At 37.7% G+C, this 20,942-nt stretch overlaps 2 protein-coding genes across 2 annotated transcripts in view; one reads left to right on the top strand and one right to left on the bottom strand.

Moving 5' to 3' along the window:
• The window catches only part of LOC126790340 (uncharacterized), a 130,330-nt gene that overhangs the window by 31,956 nt on the left and 77,432 nt on the right, over window positions 1–20,942 (bottom strand). The window lies entirely within an intron of this gene.
• Window positions 1–20,942, top strand: part of LOC126790341 (prefoldin subunit 2) — a 152,262-nt gene that overhangs the window by 130,014 nt on the left and 1,306 nt on the right. Inside the window, 1 exon segment of the mRNA XM_050516540.1 lies at window positions 15,006–15,152. Coding sequence (XP_050372497.1) covers window positions 15,008–15,152 — 145 coding nt within the window. The 5' untranslated portion in view covers window positions 15,006–15,007.

The following is a 20,942-nucleotide window of genomic DNA, read 5'->3' as shown; positions in this document are numbered from 1 at the left end:
ATTGTAGTACCTACGAACATCCCACATTAATAGCCTTATGTATATTGAGCGCTGAAAGTCATGCATTCCCTGTCTTTTAGCTTCACCTAGTCCAACATCCTTTAATAATTCTCTTTACGTAAACCTTCTGTAACGACCATACAGAAGGAAAGTCATCCTAATCATCTCGTCTCACGAGATATACTCAAGTAGAATTTAACTCATCGCCCACTTCTTAAGATCTTTGAGCCCCCCTAATTAAAAGGACACCCGTGACTCAAGAACTGAAGTTTATTCGGGGTCTCACATTTACTATCACCTCTTAATTACAAGATACCTCATAACAAATTTGTGGCAAATTCTTCTTTACTGACGCTTCAAGCCATCAACTCAAAAACTCCACACGACAACATCCCGAACTACTAACCTCTTGATCAACATAATGCTTACCAAACTTACCTCTCCACAACAAAGCTGAAATCATCAAAAATTGCTAAATTTCAACAACTTAATAAGGATCTTCACTATCGTGTTACCACATCTACCGGGTACAATCTCATAATTCAAGTAGGAGAAAATATCGGTTACTCAAGAGTGGCACATACACCTATGTCTTGGGCTTGATAAACTTGCTCCCTTTATCTGTTGTCAAACCTTACTACGTTTGGTAGGTATTGTACATTCGTTTCTTCCGCACTGGTTAAGGACACGTTTAATGCTTCTTTCATAGACTTGTGCTTCTGCCACATGTTGCTACAGACATCCCAAAGGCAAGGACATGCGTACTATGTCCACGACTGGACCTCCTGATCTCCACCCAAAATCCATACTCCAACCAAAATCCAAACACAACGATCACGCATGTACCAAGATATCTTCCTCAAAATTCTTTCCTTACAGAAACACGTTTTTCCCAAACAACTTATTTCTGATAACTACCTAAGTTTTGAACTCCTTACTTGTCCAATTATGTGATGAAGATAGGTAGAAATCAAAATTACTTATAACTCTCACGACAGCCAAAAATCGCTTCATTTGAGTTCCACAACCCAAAATGCTCACATAAGCATGAATCGATTAGGAGGCTGGTAGGCAACAGTTTTGTACACTGCCAGCATATCCTGACAAAATAATGTCGTTCCCCAGTCTCCACCTACGCCAAATTCTCTGATTAATGTACAAAAATGTAGTTTGAAGCGATTCCGTCATCTCCAAGTATCTCTCCCAAAATAAATTTTAAAACCCAACTACATCTCGCATTAAATTCTTCACAGGTCGCTGTAAGACCAAAAAGACTAAAATCAACTCACTTCAACATCAATAAAGAATTGTGAATCAGATTGCTCATACACTTCGTCCAAGAGCTAGCGAGGTTTGCTGCGCACAACGCAACCTAAACACCAAAGTCCCGATTCGTTTTGTCACATTCCCAGAAGAATTCTCCTTCGCAACTTCACCCACAGCCCAACCTCCTCACCTCCAGCTCGTCCTCATTGTCTCCATGGTTATAGTAATTGTGCGAAGCTCTACCTAAAATGAAAAACGCACTCACATTCTCAAGGGAGATTAAGTCCAGTGTAACTTGATACACGACTTCAAATTCCTCACCTAGTGAGGACAACACATAGAAATGGAATTAGTATCTCCAGAACTAAACAAATGTCAACAGTTCTATCATAAATTCCACTTAACATCAATTACCATACCCCCTTCGACGTACACTCCTGAATGCATCTCTGTCAACAGACACGGCTTGCCCAACCCCGCGAAAATGTTGGGAATACAAGTTCACTAAGAGATTTTTCGCATCTCACCCAGACCAGACGTCAATTCGGGAGTCAAACCGAAAGCCGACCTTCAACACCCAAATTTTCAAATAAACATAACCCACTCCCATAACGTCTAAAATTACCCTTTGAATCCTGCTTAAATTAGGATCTCCACTTCATTAACTTCAACCAACTTTCCCTCATTTCACTATCACGGATGCGGCAAAAGATTTGGCTTGGCATTTCTTAACCCGAATATTTATTGGGTAATAAAAGAAACGTTACCAAAGATTTCGAGTCATCAACTCATAACTCCACTTCTAATAATCAATGGGATCCCATCATACATATCAGCAAAGTGCATGCAATAAAACACCTTCACAACTCGTGAAGCAGGATGTGAAATCAAGGTACCGAAGGCATCGTCGAATAGATAATAACCTTGATACTGGTCCGATGACCTAATGCTCTGATACCAACTGACACGACCCGCCCCAAATTATACCTAATTTTCGAGACGAATCGTGCGGGGAACACTGCCAAAGGAGATACACCAAAATTTCGGCATAGCCTCCCCTGAAAGTGGCCAACCCTTCCTGCACAAAAAAACGGCACTTCTAATAATCGCAATCCACCCGAAACTCCTCGAGCCATCTGCTTCTCCAATCAAAACGGCCTCCACAACATTTAAACACATTCAAGCATCAACTATAAACATTCTCAACCTAAAGCATTCATAAAGATGTCTATTTCGCTATGAGACATTAGGACACAAAACATCGATCGATCCCTAGAGCTTTCCGCTCCTCTTACCACAACCACTCAACCCACTTTACGACAACCAAAGTCGTTATTTAACGTAAAATATAATTTCCGAAATAATTACTAAAATCTCGGAACTATCTAATCAATTTAGGAGATTTCCAATCTCGGATAATTATTCTAGAAATATCAAAATAGACTAGCCCCGCTAGTCAAACTAATAACTCAATGTAAAACTGGACTAGCCCCGCTAGTCAAACTAAGAATCCAATAATATAAACTAGACTAGCCTTGCTAGTCAAAGGGATAACTCAGACCATAAAGTAAACTAGCCCCGCTAGTCAAAATAATACTATCCGATCATTCTAGAGAACCGACTAGCCCCGGTAGTCTACATAAATACTTACAAATGGCTAGAAGCCGACTAGCCCCGCTAGTCACAATAAATATAGCAAATAACCAGAAATGGAATAGCCCCGCTAGTCAACTAAATAACAACATCATACTATAGGCCCCCGGCCAAAATATATGTACATATCAAATCTCAAGTTTTCAATACTGTCGCGTCACGTTCACGGAGAGGGTATTAAATCATCATATCCTAGCCGGCTATATAACCTCGCCTCCCAGGCGGCATCGCCTCCCAGGCGGAATAATGATATAGTTTGCCAATCACAGTCATAAAAATAAATATCATTCATATCCGTTGATCATGCCCCCTTTTTAATGTTACTAAGGAGAGGATACCAGATAGAATGAAATATAATTCCGTTGATCGTGCCTCCTTTATAAGATTAAAGGAGAGGATACCGGAATAGGATAGAAAATCATTCTTATCCGTTGATCGTACCCCCTTTAACTTAACAAGTTAGAGGAGAGGATACCGGATAAGAATAATTAGAACGAGTACGGTTCCCAACCGTACGTATAAATCTCAATATGAATATAACAAATCCTGAGAACCCCGTTCCCGGATAAAAATCCACACTTTCCGATGAAATCAAGTAAAGCGTTATAAACATATATATTTCATATATATTTCCAAGTCAACCAAATATCACGGCAAAGCAATTAAATCATATAACGCCCGAAATCACATAAATAAATATTCATGCATGCATATACTTAAAATAACGTCCACTCGTAGCCAGAAACCTAGCATCAAAATTGGATACTTTCAAACGTAAACTGATATCTAATCTAAAATAATTGTGGTTGCACACAAACCTTTTTTGGACTGCCTACGTACCCTTTACAAGGGATCAAGCCATTCGTAATTCACCCTAGTAAGCTAAACACCCTTATGGCCTAGGAAATAAACCGAGAATCCTATTCTCGACCAAGTCAACCACCAACATATCTAGTAAACCCGATTAACTAATCTTCACTTCCTAGGACGAAAACAAGATTAATCCAACGGGTGGATTTTCACGATCTACAAACCCGATAACGCGCATTTTCAATAGATCATAACGATCCTTAACTTCATCGACTCAATCTCACAAGGTACTCACAAATTCCCTACACCGAGAGGGTTATTTTAAGCCCTACACTCGGCTGGATTCATGCGCCACGCGCCACCAGAACAGTGGCGGCGCCGCCGCTACCGCCGGCCTCCGATCAACCCCAAATTTCATCAACACAATCTATACAGCATTTCTAACAACTTTCTAGTTCACTACTAAGGCAAATTCGAAGTCTAAACACATCAATCGAAAGCAAATAGAAAAGCCCCAAATTATGAACCCTAGAATTTCAAATCGTCGATTCTCATACCTCGGTGCGAATTGGTTCGATTCCTTTTGGGGGTTTGCTATACGGCTCCTTGCGCTTCTTTTGGGACCGATTTCACGGCCTATTGTGGCCGGAGGAGAGAGTTCCGGCGAAAAGAGGAATAGGACAGCCGGAGTTTCCCGGCGTCGTAGCTTCTGAACGGCGGAGCTAGGGGTGGCGCCACCTATCTCAATCGATCGGCGACCCTCCAAGCTTCAAGGGGAGACCCGTGCGGCGGCCCACTTCAGCCGGACGGCGGAGAACAGCGGCGAGACAGTGGTGGGGTTGGGCTCGGGCTCGGCTGCGATCCATAAATTATTTTTTTCTTTTTTTTTCTTTTCCTCCCCTTCCCCAAAAATGGAAACTTTCCAAATATATATATACTCTCCTCCGTGAACAGTAACTTTCCAAAATTGGCATTTCTCCGACGAACACTTTTTCGAGAATATCCGAACTCTAAGATACTAAAATCGGATCTCGATTAAGAACGTACTAAAAATGCGGACGATATTACTATTTTGCGAAAATAAAAGATTCGGGTCGTAACAGCATGAATTAATAAATGGAGTCCTATCATCAACAAGTCATGCAACAATTAAATAGAAGATGATCATTAATTAAGAAAGGGAGTCCTTGCCGTGGGAAGAAGAAGAGAAGAAGGAAGAAATAAATGTGAAGATTAATTAAGTGAAAAGAAGAGAGATTGAGCCATGCATATGCAACCTAAAAGCTAGAAGATGATAATTAAATGAATAAAACATGGCATGAATTAAGGGATTAAAGCATGGCATTATAATAGGAAGAAAGAGGCAACATCAAAGTTCAAACCGTGCATCCTACCCTCCCTCTTTCCTCTATATATGCATAGCTCCACCTCTCAAATAACATCACTTCTCATTTGCATTCAAGAGCTAAAACTCTAGCAAAATACTACATCAAACATTGTTCACCAAAAACAGCAAGTCGTTCTCCCCCCTATACAAATTTCATCTCCAAGGTTCTTACAACGTATGATTCTCGCAACTCATCTCCATGACTTTGTTTGTTTTTGTGGGATTATTGTTTTGTATTAAGAATCAAAATTTTCATATTGTTTTATTGGATTTTTGGTTCTTTGCCGAATTGATGGTTTCCTATAATTATTGAGTGTATATTTCTATTGTTGTGTTCTAATCATCTTTCTCATACTTTTAGATAATTTTCAGATATGTGCATTTTAGTGCTTGGATGCAGTCTCTAAGATTGTGTTTGAGTGCTAGATTCATCAACCATATTGACACAAATCGAATTATGCCCTACGTTCGGTTTGTGTTGATTAAAGTGGTAAAAATGATGGACATTTTCATGTGAAACCATGGTGGGTGACGCCATACATGAAACATATCTCCAACAAAAATTTGGTGCTTAAATATAATCTTGTTTGATTTCTACTCTAAGTGTTATTGAATTCGATTGCATGCAAATTTAGATTAGGCCCTAAGTCAATCTAAATGTTAATTGAAATGTTGCATGATTAGATGATCCCCTAAGGCTCTAATTGTATTGATGTCTAAAAATTATGTAATTGGTCAAATTAGAATGCATGATAGGTTCGAACTTGTAATTATGTGGTGTAATGATAAATTTGGTTTAAGTTTGTTAAACAGAAGTCGATCATGTAAATAGTAATTTATAATTTATTTTCATTAGTAGTTAATAATCAACCTCAAACCCTCCATTATTTGTTAACACTAAAAGTTTAGAGTTCCCTTCAATTCCCCGGACTGAACGATCCCTGTTTATTCTATACTAATGATGATATTTTACAGGGTTTATTATAAACGTTTTAATTAACGATCTATCAAAGATTATGGTTAGGTGGCTTTGTCGTTTCTTTCACTATCTTGATCGATACTTTATAGCCCAGAGGTCACTCCCACCCCCAAATGAAGTTGGACATACTTGCTTTCGAGATCTAGTATATGTCATCTTATATTTCACTAGTTCATTAAATATAGCCATAGCTTTTTTTCTTTCTTTTATGCGTCCTTGACATGAAATCTAAAACCCTCTTTTTTTTGCCATATGGTAAGTCATTATTGAACACTTATATGTCATTTTTTATAGGTCATTTTTTGATGCCATATCCAGTGCAATTGGAAAGACCAGCAAATTAGCTGAAGATTGGGTATGTTTTTTACTTTTAGCTGAATTTTGCTTGTTTCTCTTCTATGAAAGAATACTAAATCAAAGGCAAAATTTATTTCAAAATAGATGTAAAGTTTTTGGCTGTTTTTCGATATAATATGCATCATTTATAATTTTATATGGTAGAAATAATGTGTTTTTCCAGTTCCACTGTTCTTGGAATGTATTTGTAAGTTAAGATGTAACATTGCAGACTGTCTTCAATATCTTGATCTTAGTAATTTGTGTAGATTATGATGTTTGTTGTTTATAATAGTTGATGGCTACATTGAAGACATGATAAATACCTCTGATTACTAACTGATATCCTTATTGTGCAATGGCCTTAAACTATCTGCCAAACCATTTTTTCTACACTGATCATCACTTTTTGGTTGAACAACTAATTGAGACTGCACTTGCTATCACCAACCATGGACCAAGAAAGTTGCATTCCTACTACAATTTAGCATGATCTTACCACATCAAGGTAAAAAGATGCTTCTTTTTGTATCACAAGGTTATGCTTCTTTTTGTAAAATGATGGTAAATTTTTTCTTCCTGGTAGCCCTAGCTAATCACTTTCTCTTTATCATGACAGTTATTTGAGATCCAGGGCATATAACTGAGTTGTTGAAGAAAAGCACAACATAGAGAGATTATGACTAATATTTGGGCAGTTTACTAATGTTATTTTCTTATTACTTATAAGTTTTTTTTCTTTTTGTTAGACAATATCAATAGTTGGGATATTCAAGCCAGTTGCTCAGTACAGTGCATCTAATGCAATGGAGATGATGTAATGAATTAGTCAATTTTGATAATGCAATTGAGTTTTTAATTGGTTTGATTTAGAAACCAATTGATAATGCAAATGAAAATATAAGTATTGTCTGATGAAACTATTAATAATAGTGAAAGTGAGAAAAACCATTATATGAGAGAATTTTAGTCAATGGGCGCTAGAAAAAAAGACCATTGTCTTATTTTACTCTAATAATGCCAAAGTCCAGAACCACCATTGTCTGTGTTATACTTATTCAATACATATTTGTAAAAAAACATTGTCTTTACTAGGATTTAGACAATGGTTGTTTAAACCATGTCCATTGTCTGGAATGGTTACAGACAATGTTGTTCGTGCATTGTCTGAACCATGTTTAAGACAATTGTTCAATAGACAATGGTACACTCTTATAACAGACAATGGGCAAAAACCATTGTTAACTTTGATTTTTGGCCTAGTGTTATGACATGATGCATTGGTTTGACGTGACAGGTTTTCTTAGGCTGGAATGTCTTCTTGTATGGATCTTCGTTGCTGGGAATTCAGTGTCTCCTTTCTTGTATCATGTTGTTGTGAGTGTAGTATGCTCATCAATGGGATTGTATTATGCATGTTGCTTGAAAATGTATTGCACTGATTACTGAGTATGTATTACGCTTGTTATTGGGAATGTGTATACTTGCTTATGGGAACATGTTGCTTGCTACTGGGAATATGTATGCTTGCTGCTGGGAATATGTTACTTGCTAGTTGGAATATGTATTCATATTGGTGGAAGTCCACATGCTTTTTCTGTGAATGTACTATGTTCTATGATAATTGACAACAAGATTTATACTATTGGAGCTCTAGGAAACTTATTTGTATTAGCCCCCAAGTGTGCATGAGAATTGAATAGTATTATTTGTGCTTGATTGCCATAATCTGATTTGTATCATTTTTTACAACCGAAAGTATGAATAAATATGCTAATAGCTACTGCTTCAAAAATAGTTGGGCTTTTAGATGACAATCCATGCTTGTAGAGGTAATTAAGTTATACCTAGCAGCGATTTCAAAATTCATGAATAAGTGTTGACTTGATGTATGTTGTGGAAACAAATGACCTATTAATTTAGGCAACCCTTAAGTAAATGAGAGCATGTACTAGTAATAACAAACATCTTTAATTGTTTGAGTTTGACTTTTGAGAAGAAAGGTAGGACAAATTGAAATGGTTTCATGGCATAGATTAAAGCTTCACAAGTGGTAAAGAGAGCAAGAAACCGGAGCAAAATAAAGTTTGTTTTGACCAAGCCTTTTTTTTTTTGGTAATGTGTTTGGCCTACTTGGCTGCTTGTGAAAAGAGTTTTCTTTGATGACATCTAGTAAATATCACTAGTGACTAAGCATGAGTAATTTGGACCGAGCATGGAAGGGTATGAAGCTGCTGCCTGAAAGGTTGTTTCTTTCCTTTACAATTGCATGTTGTCAGTACAGGAAAAATGGTCATTTACGACATGCAATGCACCCCATGAATTTGGTTTACGACGCGTAAAAACACGTTATTAAAGACCATGTCGTAAAATGTCATTTTCAATTGCAGCGCGCAATTGCACGCCGTAAATGTTTTCATTTACCGCGCACAATGCACGTCATAGATGATTATTTACTACACGCTTTGCACACCGTAAATTTTTCATATACGGCGCACAATGCACACCGTTAATGTCATTCTGATTATAAAAAAATATTTAAATAAAAGAGACCAATTAATAGCTTTAAATCCAAATAAAATATGAGAATAAAGGAAACTTTCTTGAAAATTAATATTCAACTCCAATGAACTAATCCATTTAAATGTAAGGATACATATCTAAATATTTAGTCCTAATCGATCTATATGAATCTACATTCCAAACTAATGAACCTAATATATAAGTTTTATCACCGACGATCGACTTGGTCGAATGGTACATCATCAGTAACTTCTTTTAAGTCCTCTTCCCCAATTTTTACCTTAGTAGCTTGATGTAGATGATAGGCCAAGCCACTGTGCTTCTTTAGCTGCAACAATCATATCAAGCTCTGGGGTTGGCTCAAACAAAGCGTATCAAACTTTAATTTTGCACACAAATCAACAAGCATACTAAGTCATTACAAACTCAATTGTAATTAAAAAGAGTTTTTTTTCACCAACAGTCCCTTAACTCTGGTGTATCTACCAATGTGATATCTCAACTCTTAATCGTACTAATGTGATACCTAGACTCTAGTATTGCTATCATTGAAGTACTTCCGTCAGTTTTTTTCAACTTCTCCGTCATCTTGGTGACGTGACAAGTACGTGAGGCACACAAAGAGGGTTAAAAGACAAAATTAACCCTGTTTGAGAGGAGCAATGTTTTTCCCGCCCTTTACCTTGAGAAAGACACCCAACAATTCCAATTTTCCCTCCCTACTCCTTAATTTGTGTCTCTTATCTAAACTAAAGAACTACCGCCAACCAGTCGACCACAATCTGATAAAACATAGATCAATCTCATTTTCTATTTTTACCCTAGCACTTGTTAAACTAACAGAATAAATATAGAAATTTATATGGAACATCTCATTTCCACAATCTCATAAGAATATAGAAACACATAACTTAACGAAATTCAAATACATGTTTAAGTACCATTAGTTGCCACCTTTTATGTTGATCTGCCATGACTTTTGCTTGTAAGAACTAATGGTACTTAAACATGTATTTGAATTTCGTTAAGTTATGTGTTTCTATATTCTTATGAGATTGTGGAAATAAGATGTTCCATATAAATTTCTATATTTATTCTGTTAGTTTAACAAGTGCTAGGGTAAAAATAGAAAATGAGATTGATCTAGGTTTTATCAGATTGTGGTCGACTGGTTGGCGGTAGTTCTTTAGTTTAGATAAGAGACACAAATTAAGGAGTAGGGAGGGAAAATTGGAATTGTTGGGTGTCTTTCTCAAGGTAAAGGGCGGGAAAAACATTGCTCATCTCAGATGGGGTTAATTTTGTCTTTTAACCCTCTTTGTGGGCCTCACGTACTTGCCACGTCACCAGAGATGACGGAGAAGTTGAAAAAAAATGACGAAAGTACTTCAATGATAGCAATATTAGAGTCTGGGTATCACATTGGTACGATTAAGAGTTGAGGTATCACATTGGTAGGTACACCAGAGTTGAGGGACTGTTGGTGAAAAAAACTCAATTAAAAAACAACTTACTGTTTCCCGTTGAGTTGTGAATCTATCTTACAAACTAATCTTGACCCTATATTTTAACTAAATACATTAGTAAGTTGAGACTAAAGACATTAGTACATATAGTAGAATGCCACAAAGAAGACTTACATTATTAAACTTTGCTATTTTAATCCTTGACCTCAACTCATAGGTGATAGATTGTAATCTCCAATGGCTTTGCTATTTGTATTCCTTGACAGATGTCTGCAGTAACTTCACATCATGCACTGGCCCGTATTCTAAACAGAGTTGAGAAATAATGTAAATGAAAGCCTCCTAAAGAGTTTACAAAATACAGACTATAAAAAAAATACAGACTACAAATAATGTAAGCTCGTAGGATGAATTCAAAGTCTTGTGTAATCAGTAACTTGAAGTGTATAAAACGAGTGCAATTGAGAAAATGATAAGAAAACATTCAAAAATTAATAAATTTAATTACAATACGAATACTTTGAAAATTCTTCAGAGTTGACCACAAGTATGCAAATAGGTGATGCATTTCCAGATCTTGAGAAAGAATGAAACTGAGGCCCTGATTTAAGAAACACACTGACTTATTCTCTTTCCAGTGAGTAATTATCCTCAAGATAAATGTAAGATGAACCGAAGTGCTGGAACATGTATATGCTTTCATGTGAATAAAAAACAATGCAACAAATCCATTAAATCAAGGTCAATAATCTCACTGGGGAATTAGTCAGAGTGTTGGGGCCCCAATATTTCAAGGCAGAAAGATCATAAGCTCTAGTTGCAGCCTCTTCACCATCATACGCCCATGCAAATTACATATGCTATTCAAGGATCAACTCGACATATATATGCAAAATAATAGCAAGCTCCTTAAGGTACTTTAAAGAACTGAAGCCACTAACTTACCCAAGTTAAACACAGTTAGCAACTATAGATCAATTCACAGATCCAGAGAAAGACACAAAAATAACATAAAAAAATAAACTTATATAGCAGAGAGAGAGAGAGACACCTGGCTTTCCCTTCTTATTCTGGTTGCAGGTACTCTTATCTCAGAGATGAGCTTAGTACCGATCTGTCCACTTATGCCTACAGTTGCAACAACAACAAAAAACAATCAACTTCCACAATCGAAAGGTCTAATGTGCTTATTTTGCTTGAAATTATTAACAACTATATCAAATGTTCTTCGTTTTCTGACCAATAGCAAAAAAAAAATGTCATAGTTTCAGTTCAGAAAATAAAATTAACAAACTCAGGCTCATACATTTCGTTTTTGTGTATCTGCATGTGTCCAGTTCATTTAAGCCATTGATTACAGTTGGAAAATTAAAATGTGATAAGAAGGTAGAAGGGGGTTGAGTTTATAAAACACAACTTAACAAAGCATCAGAATGTGATCTTAATCATCTTAAAAAAGCAAGAATGTGGCTTAGACTCGAACTCATAGCATCATGCGCAGTTCTATTCCATACTGCACTGTTAAAGTTTTCTCATCAAATTAGTTTTACTTCTAGTCTTTTAGCCAAAATACTCAGACCGTATGGTATATGAACTCTTCGTGGCTTTGGATATTTGGTAGCACTCTGGTATATATAAAACTATTGGATAGTTGTCCTTTCATTAATGTTGAACTTATATAGATCTCTGTGATGCCAAACAAGAAAACAGTCATATCAGCTATGATGCCAAACAAGATGATACTAGATTACACTCCACTAGCTTCAAAACATCATGAAAAATTGGAAGATTACATCATGCAACCTCACAATATTAAGATGCCTGACAATCTTCATTATCGAAATCTCTCTCATAATATGCAACACAACTTCAACTAAAATTAGCCAAATCCATCATCACAAACAAGGATTGCATCTGAACTCAAACAGATTCCGAATTTAGTATTAAGATAGAGCAAGTTAATTGAGGAAGTGACTACCTTATCAACCATTTTGTGCTTGAGAATGGTGCTTTTGGTTACCCTCATACTTACTTACATTTACCTTCGCCTTCTTCATCATCGTCTTCCTTCAGCTCTCATTTCACCACCAATCAAACCTCTCTAATTCTTTGAAACTGAACAGAACACCTAAAACCTCAAAGACAATCACAATAAAGCTTTAATTTCACTGTGGAAATTAAACGAAAATCTCAATCAAATTAAACTGAGATACGCAGCCTCCGAATCGACGATTGAAAAAGGACATACAGATTAGCGACAACGTGGGGAATATTCATGTGAGATGCTTACCAGGAATGCAAATATTCAGATCGCCGGAGAATATTCCACCTCTGAATTTGTCTGTGATAACAGCACCACCTCCTCCTCCTCCTCCATCGCACCCGACGTCATTGCTCGATTCCTCCGCTGCAGCCTAACAAAGTGGGAGCCGAATTGGTCAGCGCAGCCGCGTCGTCTTCGTTCTTGATCTCACTGTAGTTGTGCGTGGTGCTTCGTAGACGACACTGTTTTCCTGGCCATTGGCGTCAGATAACTCGATCGTGGTGAATTGGTCCTCCGAGAACTTAATGATCGGGTTTGGTTTCAGGTCGGAGGCTTTATCGCCGGAGCTGGACTTGGAGGTCATGGCGGGCACAACCGTCAGAAGATATTTGGTGGAGTTTGGGTGAAGTTGGAGAGATATTTAGGGCTCTAATCGAATTTGAGAGAGAGAAATACTTTAGCCAAAAATGATAAGAATGAATAAGGAATATGGAAATTCAGTGAGAGTTCAGAAGACTTAGCTTCAATTGGGTTTAGCTTTAATGTGAAGTCAGAATAACTTGACAAATGTTTAAGGCCTCTGCTCGCCGTTGTGCCTAGTCTTGAATCACAACCTAGTCTCCCTAGCGGAGTCACCAAATATATGAGGGTGTTTTTGCGGTGCGACTAGGCTCAAAATCGATTGAGGAAATGATTCAAGAACGATTTTGTTGTGATTGATCTGACTTGATAGTAACAGCAGCGATTCACTTGACTGTAACAACCGTAATTCGCTTGATTGTAACAACAATGATTCGCTTAATTGTAACAACAACAATTCGCTTGAAGTGAAGGGAAGGGGACCTCAAGGACCGATGATTCTTGGGACTCTTCTTCATCTCCTTGAAGGAATCCGTTCAGTGTATAGGGACAATTATGATTGGAGAATAGGACGGCGCCTAGGTGATGCTGACGCCAACCAAAGATTACGGGTTCCTTAAATCATGCTCAAAGGAAGTTATGGGGATAGGAAATCAAATAGATCTTAGAAGATCTAGACGTGATTGCCTCTCTATGGTTTTCTGGTGTTGCTAGAATTGGCTGGGCATCAGTCTCAGCAGCAAAAAGAGGAGAACGTGCTTTATGTTTGAGACCATGATTTGGGCCAGAAATGGGTTTTGACTTCATTGGGTTGAAGATTCATTTCTCTACTAGCCCAATGTCAAATTTAAAATCACATAATGCATGAATTTTAGTTCTCAAGCCTAAAATTTGTTTACGTGCTCTATTTCGACAATAGGCTTCACAAGCTCTGTTACATTCCATACCACGACCCCTCGTATAAATACCAAAGCGTAGTTTGGGTCTACGAGAATTGGATGACGTGCTTTAATCTACGCTTGGCTTGATATTAAGCTTGGTGTTGTTTTAGGACCATTGATTCGGTTTTTCGCATGTCGGACCTTGGCTTTGTGCTTGTGGAAAAAGAGACATCAACAAAAGGTAGTATCTTACTGATTTTGAAACAGTATGTTTGTTAGCTTGATTGAATTATTCTAAATGAGACTCAAAACTGATTTTGATCCGAACATCTTAATTAAGCTAATTAAATTCATGAGGTTTGACTCGAGTTGGTCGTCGACATAGAGATGAGAAAAACATAAAAAACAACACATTGACTGAGTGCTTTTTAAGCTTCATAATATGTTGGTAAGTATCAAGGGAGAGGTCGAACTAAATATTTTTCCTTTCCATGTGGCCTCATGTGGGGGAAGGGCAGCATCACAGGGAATAGAGATGTAACATGGGTATTTTTCAATTTTTGTCTCCTTTATAAATTACTCATTCTCTAATTTTCTTCTTTCTTTCTTTACGTGGTGCTCATTACTTCTTCCCAACAAAACCATGGGTGGGAGAAAGTTGTGATATGTTGCAAGGATGGAGCACCATATATCTAATGAATCCCAAGTCTCTTTTGTTGTCATTACACAAAAATAGTACAGCTATCAGGCTATTTGGATATTTCTGTGAGCAAATAATTTCTTAGTTTTTTACTAGCTCCAATGTCTACCTTGCAAAGAAAATAAAATGTACAGACCATAGAATTATCATTAGGGGACTCTATCAAGAGTACATCTACCATATTTCTTCCCACAAGCAATAATGCAATAGGATAATAGCAAGAGTGCAATGGGGATCATTGGGGGTTTGATCAATGCAATGTACCGTAGACCTTTTGTTATTGTCGGTGTTGTTGTGAGAATGTGATAATAATTTGTACATCTGAAAATAATTTTATGTGGATGCCTCTTTCTGAATGATGTTGCTATATCTTTTGTAGAGTCATGTCTAGTAGCAAAGCTGAAGAACCTGTAAATGAGCAAGCAGTTGCAAATAAGTTTGCTGCTATGAGGTCCGAACTCAACCAAATTTACTCTAAAATCATTGAGCTAGAGATGGATGTGAGTGAGCATTCATTGGTGATCAATGTTATCCGAGAAGAATATTATTCTTTATTGCTTATTGATTCATACACAGGCTCTACTTGATTATATAGGCTAATTCTACTACTAATTACTCCGTGATTCACAGAGGGAATTACGGGCTGTGATTCCCGGCCGAATTCACGCCGACACTCCCTCTCAAGTTGGTGCATACATATCAACCATGCCAACGTGCTAAGTGAATCATAAAAGGCCTTTTTAGACACTCCTTTTGTGAGCATATCGGTGATAGGAGCACTTTGTGCGACGTTCTTAACATGTTTTTACCTCAATTTGTACTTTGCTTAGCCCTTATTGTTGTACTATTGAGTCATTGAGTCGTAGTAAGAGTCTTGAGCAGTATTGGATGCATTTTTGTGCTTACATGAGTTTAAAACGCATAATTGGTTATATTCCTAGTTTGACTAGGAATCCTTGTTAGGTTTTGAAACTAATTATCTCTTACTTATGATTTTATTTTCTTATTTTCAGATTGAATTGAAAAGATAATTAAAAAAAAAAGATGGAGCCAAGTCATGCAACAATTAAATAGAAGATGATCATTAAAGGCATAAAACATGGCATGTTTTAGGGAATAAAACATGACATGTTTTAGGGATTAAAGCATGCCATGTTTTAGGGAATACAACTTTCCATGTTTTAGGGATTAAAACATGACATTATTATAGGAAGAAAGAAGCAATTTCAAACCCTCCATCTTTCCTCTATATATACATGGCTTCACCTCTCAAATATCATCACTTCTCATTTGCATTCAAGAGCCAAACCTCTACCAAAATACTACCTCAAACATCTTTCATCAAAACAACAATCCATCCTCCCCCATATAGCAATTCCATCTCCACCGAAATCACTATTGAAGACACACTTCCAAGGTTCATACAACGTGTGATTCTCCCAACTCTTCTCCGTGGGTTTGTTTGTTTTTGATTTTTTTTACAATACTTTGTCTATGAAGATTGTAGTATGATGTTTGTGTGGGATTATTGTTTTGTATTAAGAATCGAAATTTTCAGATTATTTTATTGGATTTTTGGATCTTTGCCGAATTGATGGTTTTCTATAACTAATGAGTTTGTATTTCTATTGTTGTGTTCTAATCATCTTTCTCATACTTTTAAATAATTTTCAGATATGTGCATATGAATTTAGTGCTTGGATGCATTCCCTAAGATTGTGTTTGAGTGCTAGATTCATCAACCATATTGACACAAATCGAATCATGCCCTAAGTAGGTTCGATTTGTGTTGATTAAAAGTGGTAAAAATTCTGGAAATTTGCATGTGAAACCATGGTTGGTGACGCCATACATGAAACATGTCTCCAACAAATATTTGGTGCTTAAATGTAATCTTGTTTGATTTCTACTCTAAGTGTTATTGAATTCGATTGCATGCAAATTTAGATTAGGCCCTAAGTCAATCTAAATGTTAATTGAAATCTTGCACGATTAGATGATCCCCTAAGGCTCTAATTGTATTGGTGTCTAAAAAGTATGTAATTGGTCGAATTAGAATGCATGATAGGTTCAAACTTGTAATTATGTGGTGTAATGGTAAATTTGGTTTAAGTTTGTTAAAGAGAAGTCGATCATGTAAATAATAATTTAGGTTTTATTTTAGTAGTTAATAATCAATCTCAAACCCCCATTATTTGTTAACACTAAAAGTTTAGAGTTCCCTTCAATTCCCCGGAAAGAACGATCCCTGCTTATTCTATACTAACAATGATGTTTTACAGGGTTTATTATAGACGTTATAACACAACGCTCTATCAATCGGCAAGTTGCTCTTCTATAGAAACAAAAGGAAAACTGATGATCTTCGCGTCTAGCTTCTCTTTTATAAAGTGACGATCAACCTCCACATGTTTTGTACGATCATGTTGCACAAGATTATGGGAAATATCAATGGCTGCCTTGTTGTCATAGTACAACTGCATAGCACATTTAGGCTTAATACCTAAATTTTGTAGCAAACTTCTAAGCCATAACAATTCGCACACTCTCTGAGCCATACCTCTGTATTCTACTTCAGCACTAGATCGTGCTACCACATTTTGTTTCTTACTCTTCCATGTAACAAGATTACCCCCAACAAAGGTAAAGTACCCTGATGTGGATCTCCGATCTGTAATATTTCCAGCCCAGTTTGCATATGTGAAGCCACAAATTTCGAGGATATTATTGTGATTAGAGAACATTACTCCTCTCCCTGGAGCTGACTTTAAGTACCTCAAAATCCTTACAACAGCATCCATGTGGTCCTCATTGGGATTATGCATGAACTGACTCACTACACTTACTGCATACGCAACATCTGGTCTGGTATGTGATAGATAAATTAGGCGTCCAACTAGCTTCTGATAACGAGTTTTTTCAGTAGGGACTTAATCTGGGTACTCTGCTAACCGATGGTTCTGCTGAATAGGAGTATCAATGGGAGTGCAGTCCAACATACCTGTCTCTGTTAGAAGATCAAGAATGTACTTCCTCTGACAGAGATAGATACCTTCATTTCCCCGGGCTACTTCAATGCCTAAGAAGTACTTGAGTGTACCTAGATCCTTCATCTCAAACTCGTTGGCAAGCTGTTTTTGTAATCTATCCACCTCAACAGTATCATTCCCAGTGACTAACATATTATCAACATATATAATTAAGGATGTTACCTTCTCTTGTTGATGTTTGAGAAATAACGTGTGGTCTGAATTACTCTGTCTGTAGCCAATTTTGCTCATGAATTGTGAGAATCTTCCAAACCAAGCACGATGTGACTGTTTAAGACCATACAAAGAGTTTCTCAATCTTCATACAGAAGTAGTTGGAGAAGCGGCCACATATCCAGGCGGAAGATCCATGTATACTTCCTCTGTTAGTTCTCCATGAAGGAATGCATTTTTAACATCAAACTGCCTAAGTGGCCAGTTCAAGTTAGCAGTGACAGAGAGCAATACCCGGATAGTGTTTATTTTTGCAACATGTGCAAATGTCTCATCATAGTCTATGCCATATGTTTGGGTGAACCCCTTTTCTACTAGTCGTGCTTTATACCGGCTTACTGACCCATCTGGAATATGCTTCACTGTAAACACCCAACGACATCCTACAGTCTTCTTGCCATATGGTGGAGGTACTCCCAAGTATTGTTCTTTTGTAATGTTTCCATCTCTTCCTCTATTGCTTTCCTCCATTTTGAATCTCCCAATGCATCCTGCACTTTGTTAGGTACTGATACAGTAGATATTTGATTCACAAATGCCTCATATGACTTAGATAATCTTTTGGTAGATATAAAATTTACCACAAGATACTTGGCTTTAGTCTGAAGGGTAGGTTCATATTGTTTTGTTGGTTGCCCCCGAGTAGATCTATTTGGCAAAACATATTGTCTACTATGACTAACCTCATATGAGTGATCTTCTGTAACAGGAGAGCATTGGTCAGGGGTATAAACAGTTGTTTGGGAGACATGAGGGGCAGTTGTGTTATCATCTTCTGGTACTTGCATCTCTCGAGTGACGACATCCGGTGGTGCCTGTGTAGCTGACACATTGGTAATATCAACGGAACATGTTACCATATCGACTGGTTCACTTGTCTCCCCCTCTCCATGATACAGCTCTTCAAAATATGAATTCTCCCCCTGAAGAGCAGGATTAGAAGAGGGAAAATAACTCATGTCCTCAAAAAAGGTAACATCCATTGTGACATAGTACTTCCAGGTAGGGGGATGATAGCACCGGTACCCTTTCTAATGTCCTCCGTACCCAACAAACACACATTTAACTGCCCGGGCATCCAACTTAGAACGCTGATGTTGTGGAAGATGAACAAAAGCAACCCAACTGAAAACACGGATAGGAAGATTATGAAAATAGGGTAATGAGACATGAGATGCAAGTACCTCATAGGGAATTTTCCCCTGAAGGACACGAGATGGAAGACGATTAATGAGGTGGGCGGAAGTAATGATAGCATCTTCCCAAAGGTATTTAGGCATGTGTGCACTGAAAAGAATACACCGAGCCATATTAAGTAAATGACGATTTTTTTCTTTCAGAAACCCCATTTTTCTCAGGTGTGTAAGGACACGTTGTTTGATGAAAAATTCCGTGTGTGTTAAAGAATTCCTGAAAGACATGATTCACATATTCCCCCCCCCCCATTATCAGAACGAAGAACTCGTATGGTGGCATTATATTATGTTTGGACAGAGGTATGGAAGGCACGAAAAGCGGAAAAAACCTCATCTTTATTTTTAAGAAGAACAATCCATGAAAGACGTGTGCAATCATCAATAAAGGACACAAAATATCGCATTCCTGAAACAGTAGACTCTTTAGAGGATCCCCAAACATCATAATGAATTAATTCAAAAGGAAGAAATTTTTTAGGAGAAGTACTAGGGGAATAAGTAGATCGATGACTCTTGCTCAAAACACAGGTCTCACAACATAAAGAAGACTCGTCCACACTAATAAACAAAGTAGGCATGAATTTTTTCATAACACTAAAAGATGGATGCTCTAAGCGACGATGCCATAACCAAACTTCACTTAGCTTGTCAAAAGTGGAGAGTAAAGCGGTTCGAGACTGTCCCCCTGGTTTTTCCCCTGCGTATGTCAGATCCAGATGAACAACCGGCCCCTCAGATACCCCCGACCAATTACCCGTCCGGTGAGAAGATCCTGAAAGAGCACATACATAGGAAAAAATGTCACAGAGCACTGAGCGTCAGCGTTCAATTGGGGAACATATATCAAATGATGAGATAAAGCAGGTACATAGAGTTCATTGTGAAGCTCTATGGTGGGAGTAATACGAACGGACCTTGTCCCTAACACGGGGAATGCCTCACCATTAGCATTAGTAACATAGGGTACGGGTGGAGGGGACAATACGGTAAAATAAGATTTGTCATAAGTTATATGATCAGATGCACCAGAATCAATAATCCATGTATCAAAACCAACAAAGTTAGAAAGATTTAAAGCCATACCAATTTTTGACCACGGCCAATGATGGAGGCTGTAGGTGCTCCTCCAGCAGTATGATGATCATGCCTAACCACACCATTGATATCTGGTTCTGGAACTAATTGAAGAGCTGCTTTAGTCTGAGGACGATAATTAGACCTTTTAGGCCTAAGGTGTGGATACAATTTCCAACAGGTTGCACGAGCATGATTAGTATCATGGCAATAAGAGCAAGAAGGGCAGGGCTGATTCCCGAAGCCTGGTGGTGGTCCTTGTCGATGAACGGGAGCGGAAGTTGCTTGCGGAAGCGGTGGTGCCGGAGATCGAGCATGAACAGTGAGACTGAAAACGACAGCCGATGCCTGAAGAATACTCTCCTGCTGAGATTCATCCTTTCGGATATAGGTGAAAGCGGTGAGTAGGCTAGGTGGTTCGGTCATTCGGAGCAATTCGCCTTTCGCGCTGGTATGCTTTGCATCAAGACCCTTCAGGAAATGGTGAACTCGTTCAAACTCTTTCTCCTTTTAGTACCAAACAATATCATCCTGATTTTTGATCATGCAAGGACATTTCACATCAATCTCAGCCCAAATATTCTTTAGTTTGGTGAAATAGTGTGCTACCGGTTGCCCATCCTGATGTATTGCCAAATTGGTGCACATTAACTCATGAACCTGTATAAATCAGAGTCATTAGTATATAAGCCGGTTAGTGTGTCCCATATTGCCTGCTCAATGGCACATGCTTCCACCAGATCAAATATCTCATCATTCATAGCTTTCCACAAGACGGACATGAC

This window comes from Argentina anserina, chromosome 4, assembly GCF_933775445.1.
Source record: "Argentina anserina chromosome 4, drPotAnse1.1, whole genome shotgun sequence".
Classification (NCBI taxonomy): domain Eukaryota; kingdom Viridiplantae; phylum Streptophyta; class Magnoliopsida; order Rosales; family Rosaceae; genus Argentina; species Argentina anserina.
This window is presented reverse-complemented; position numbering and strand designations above follow the sequence as displayed.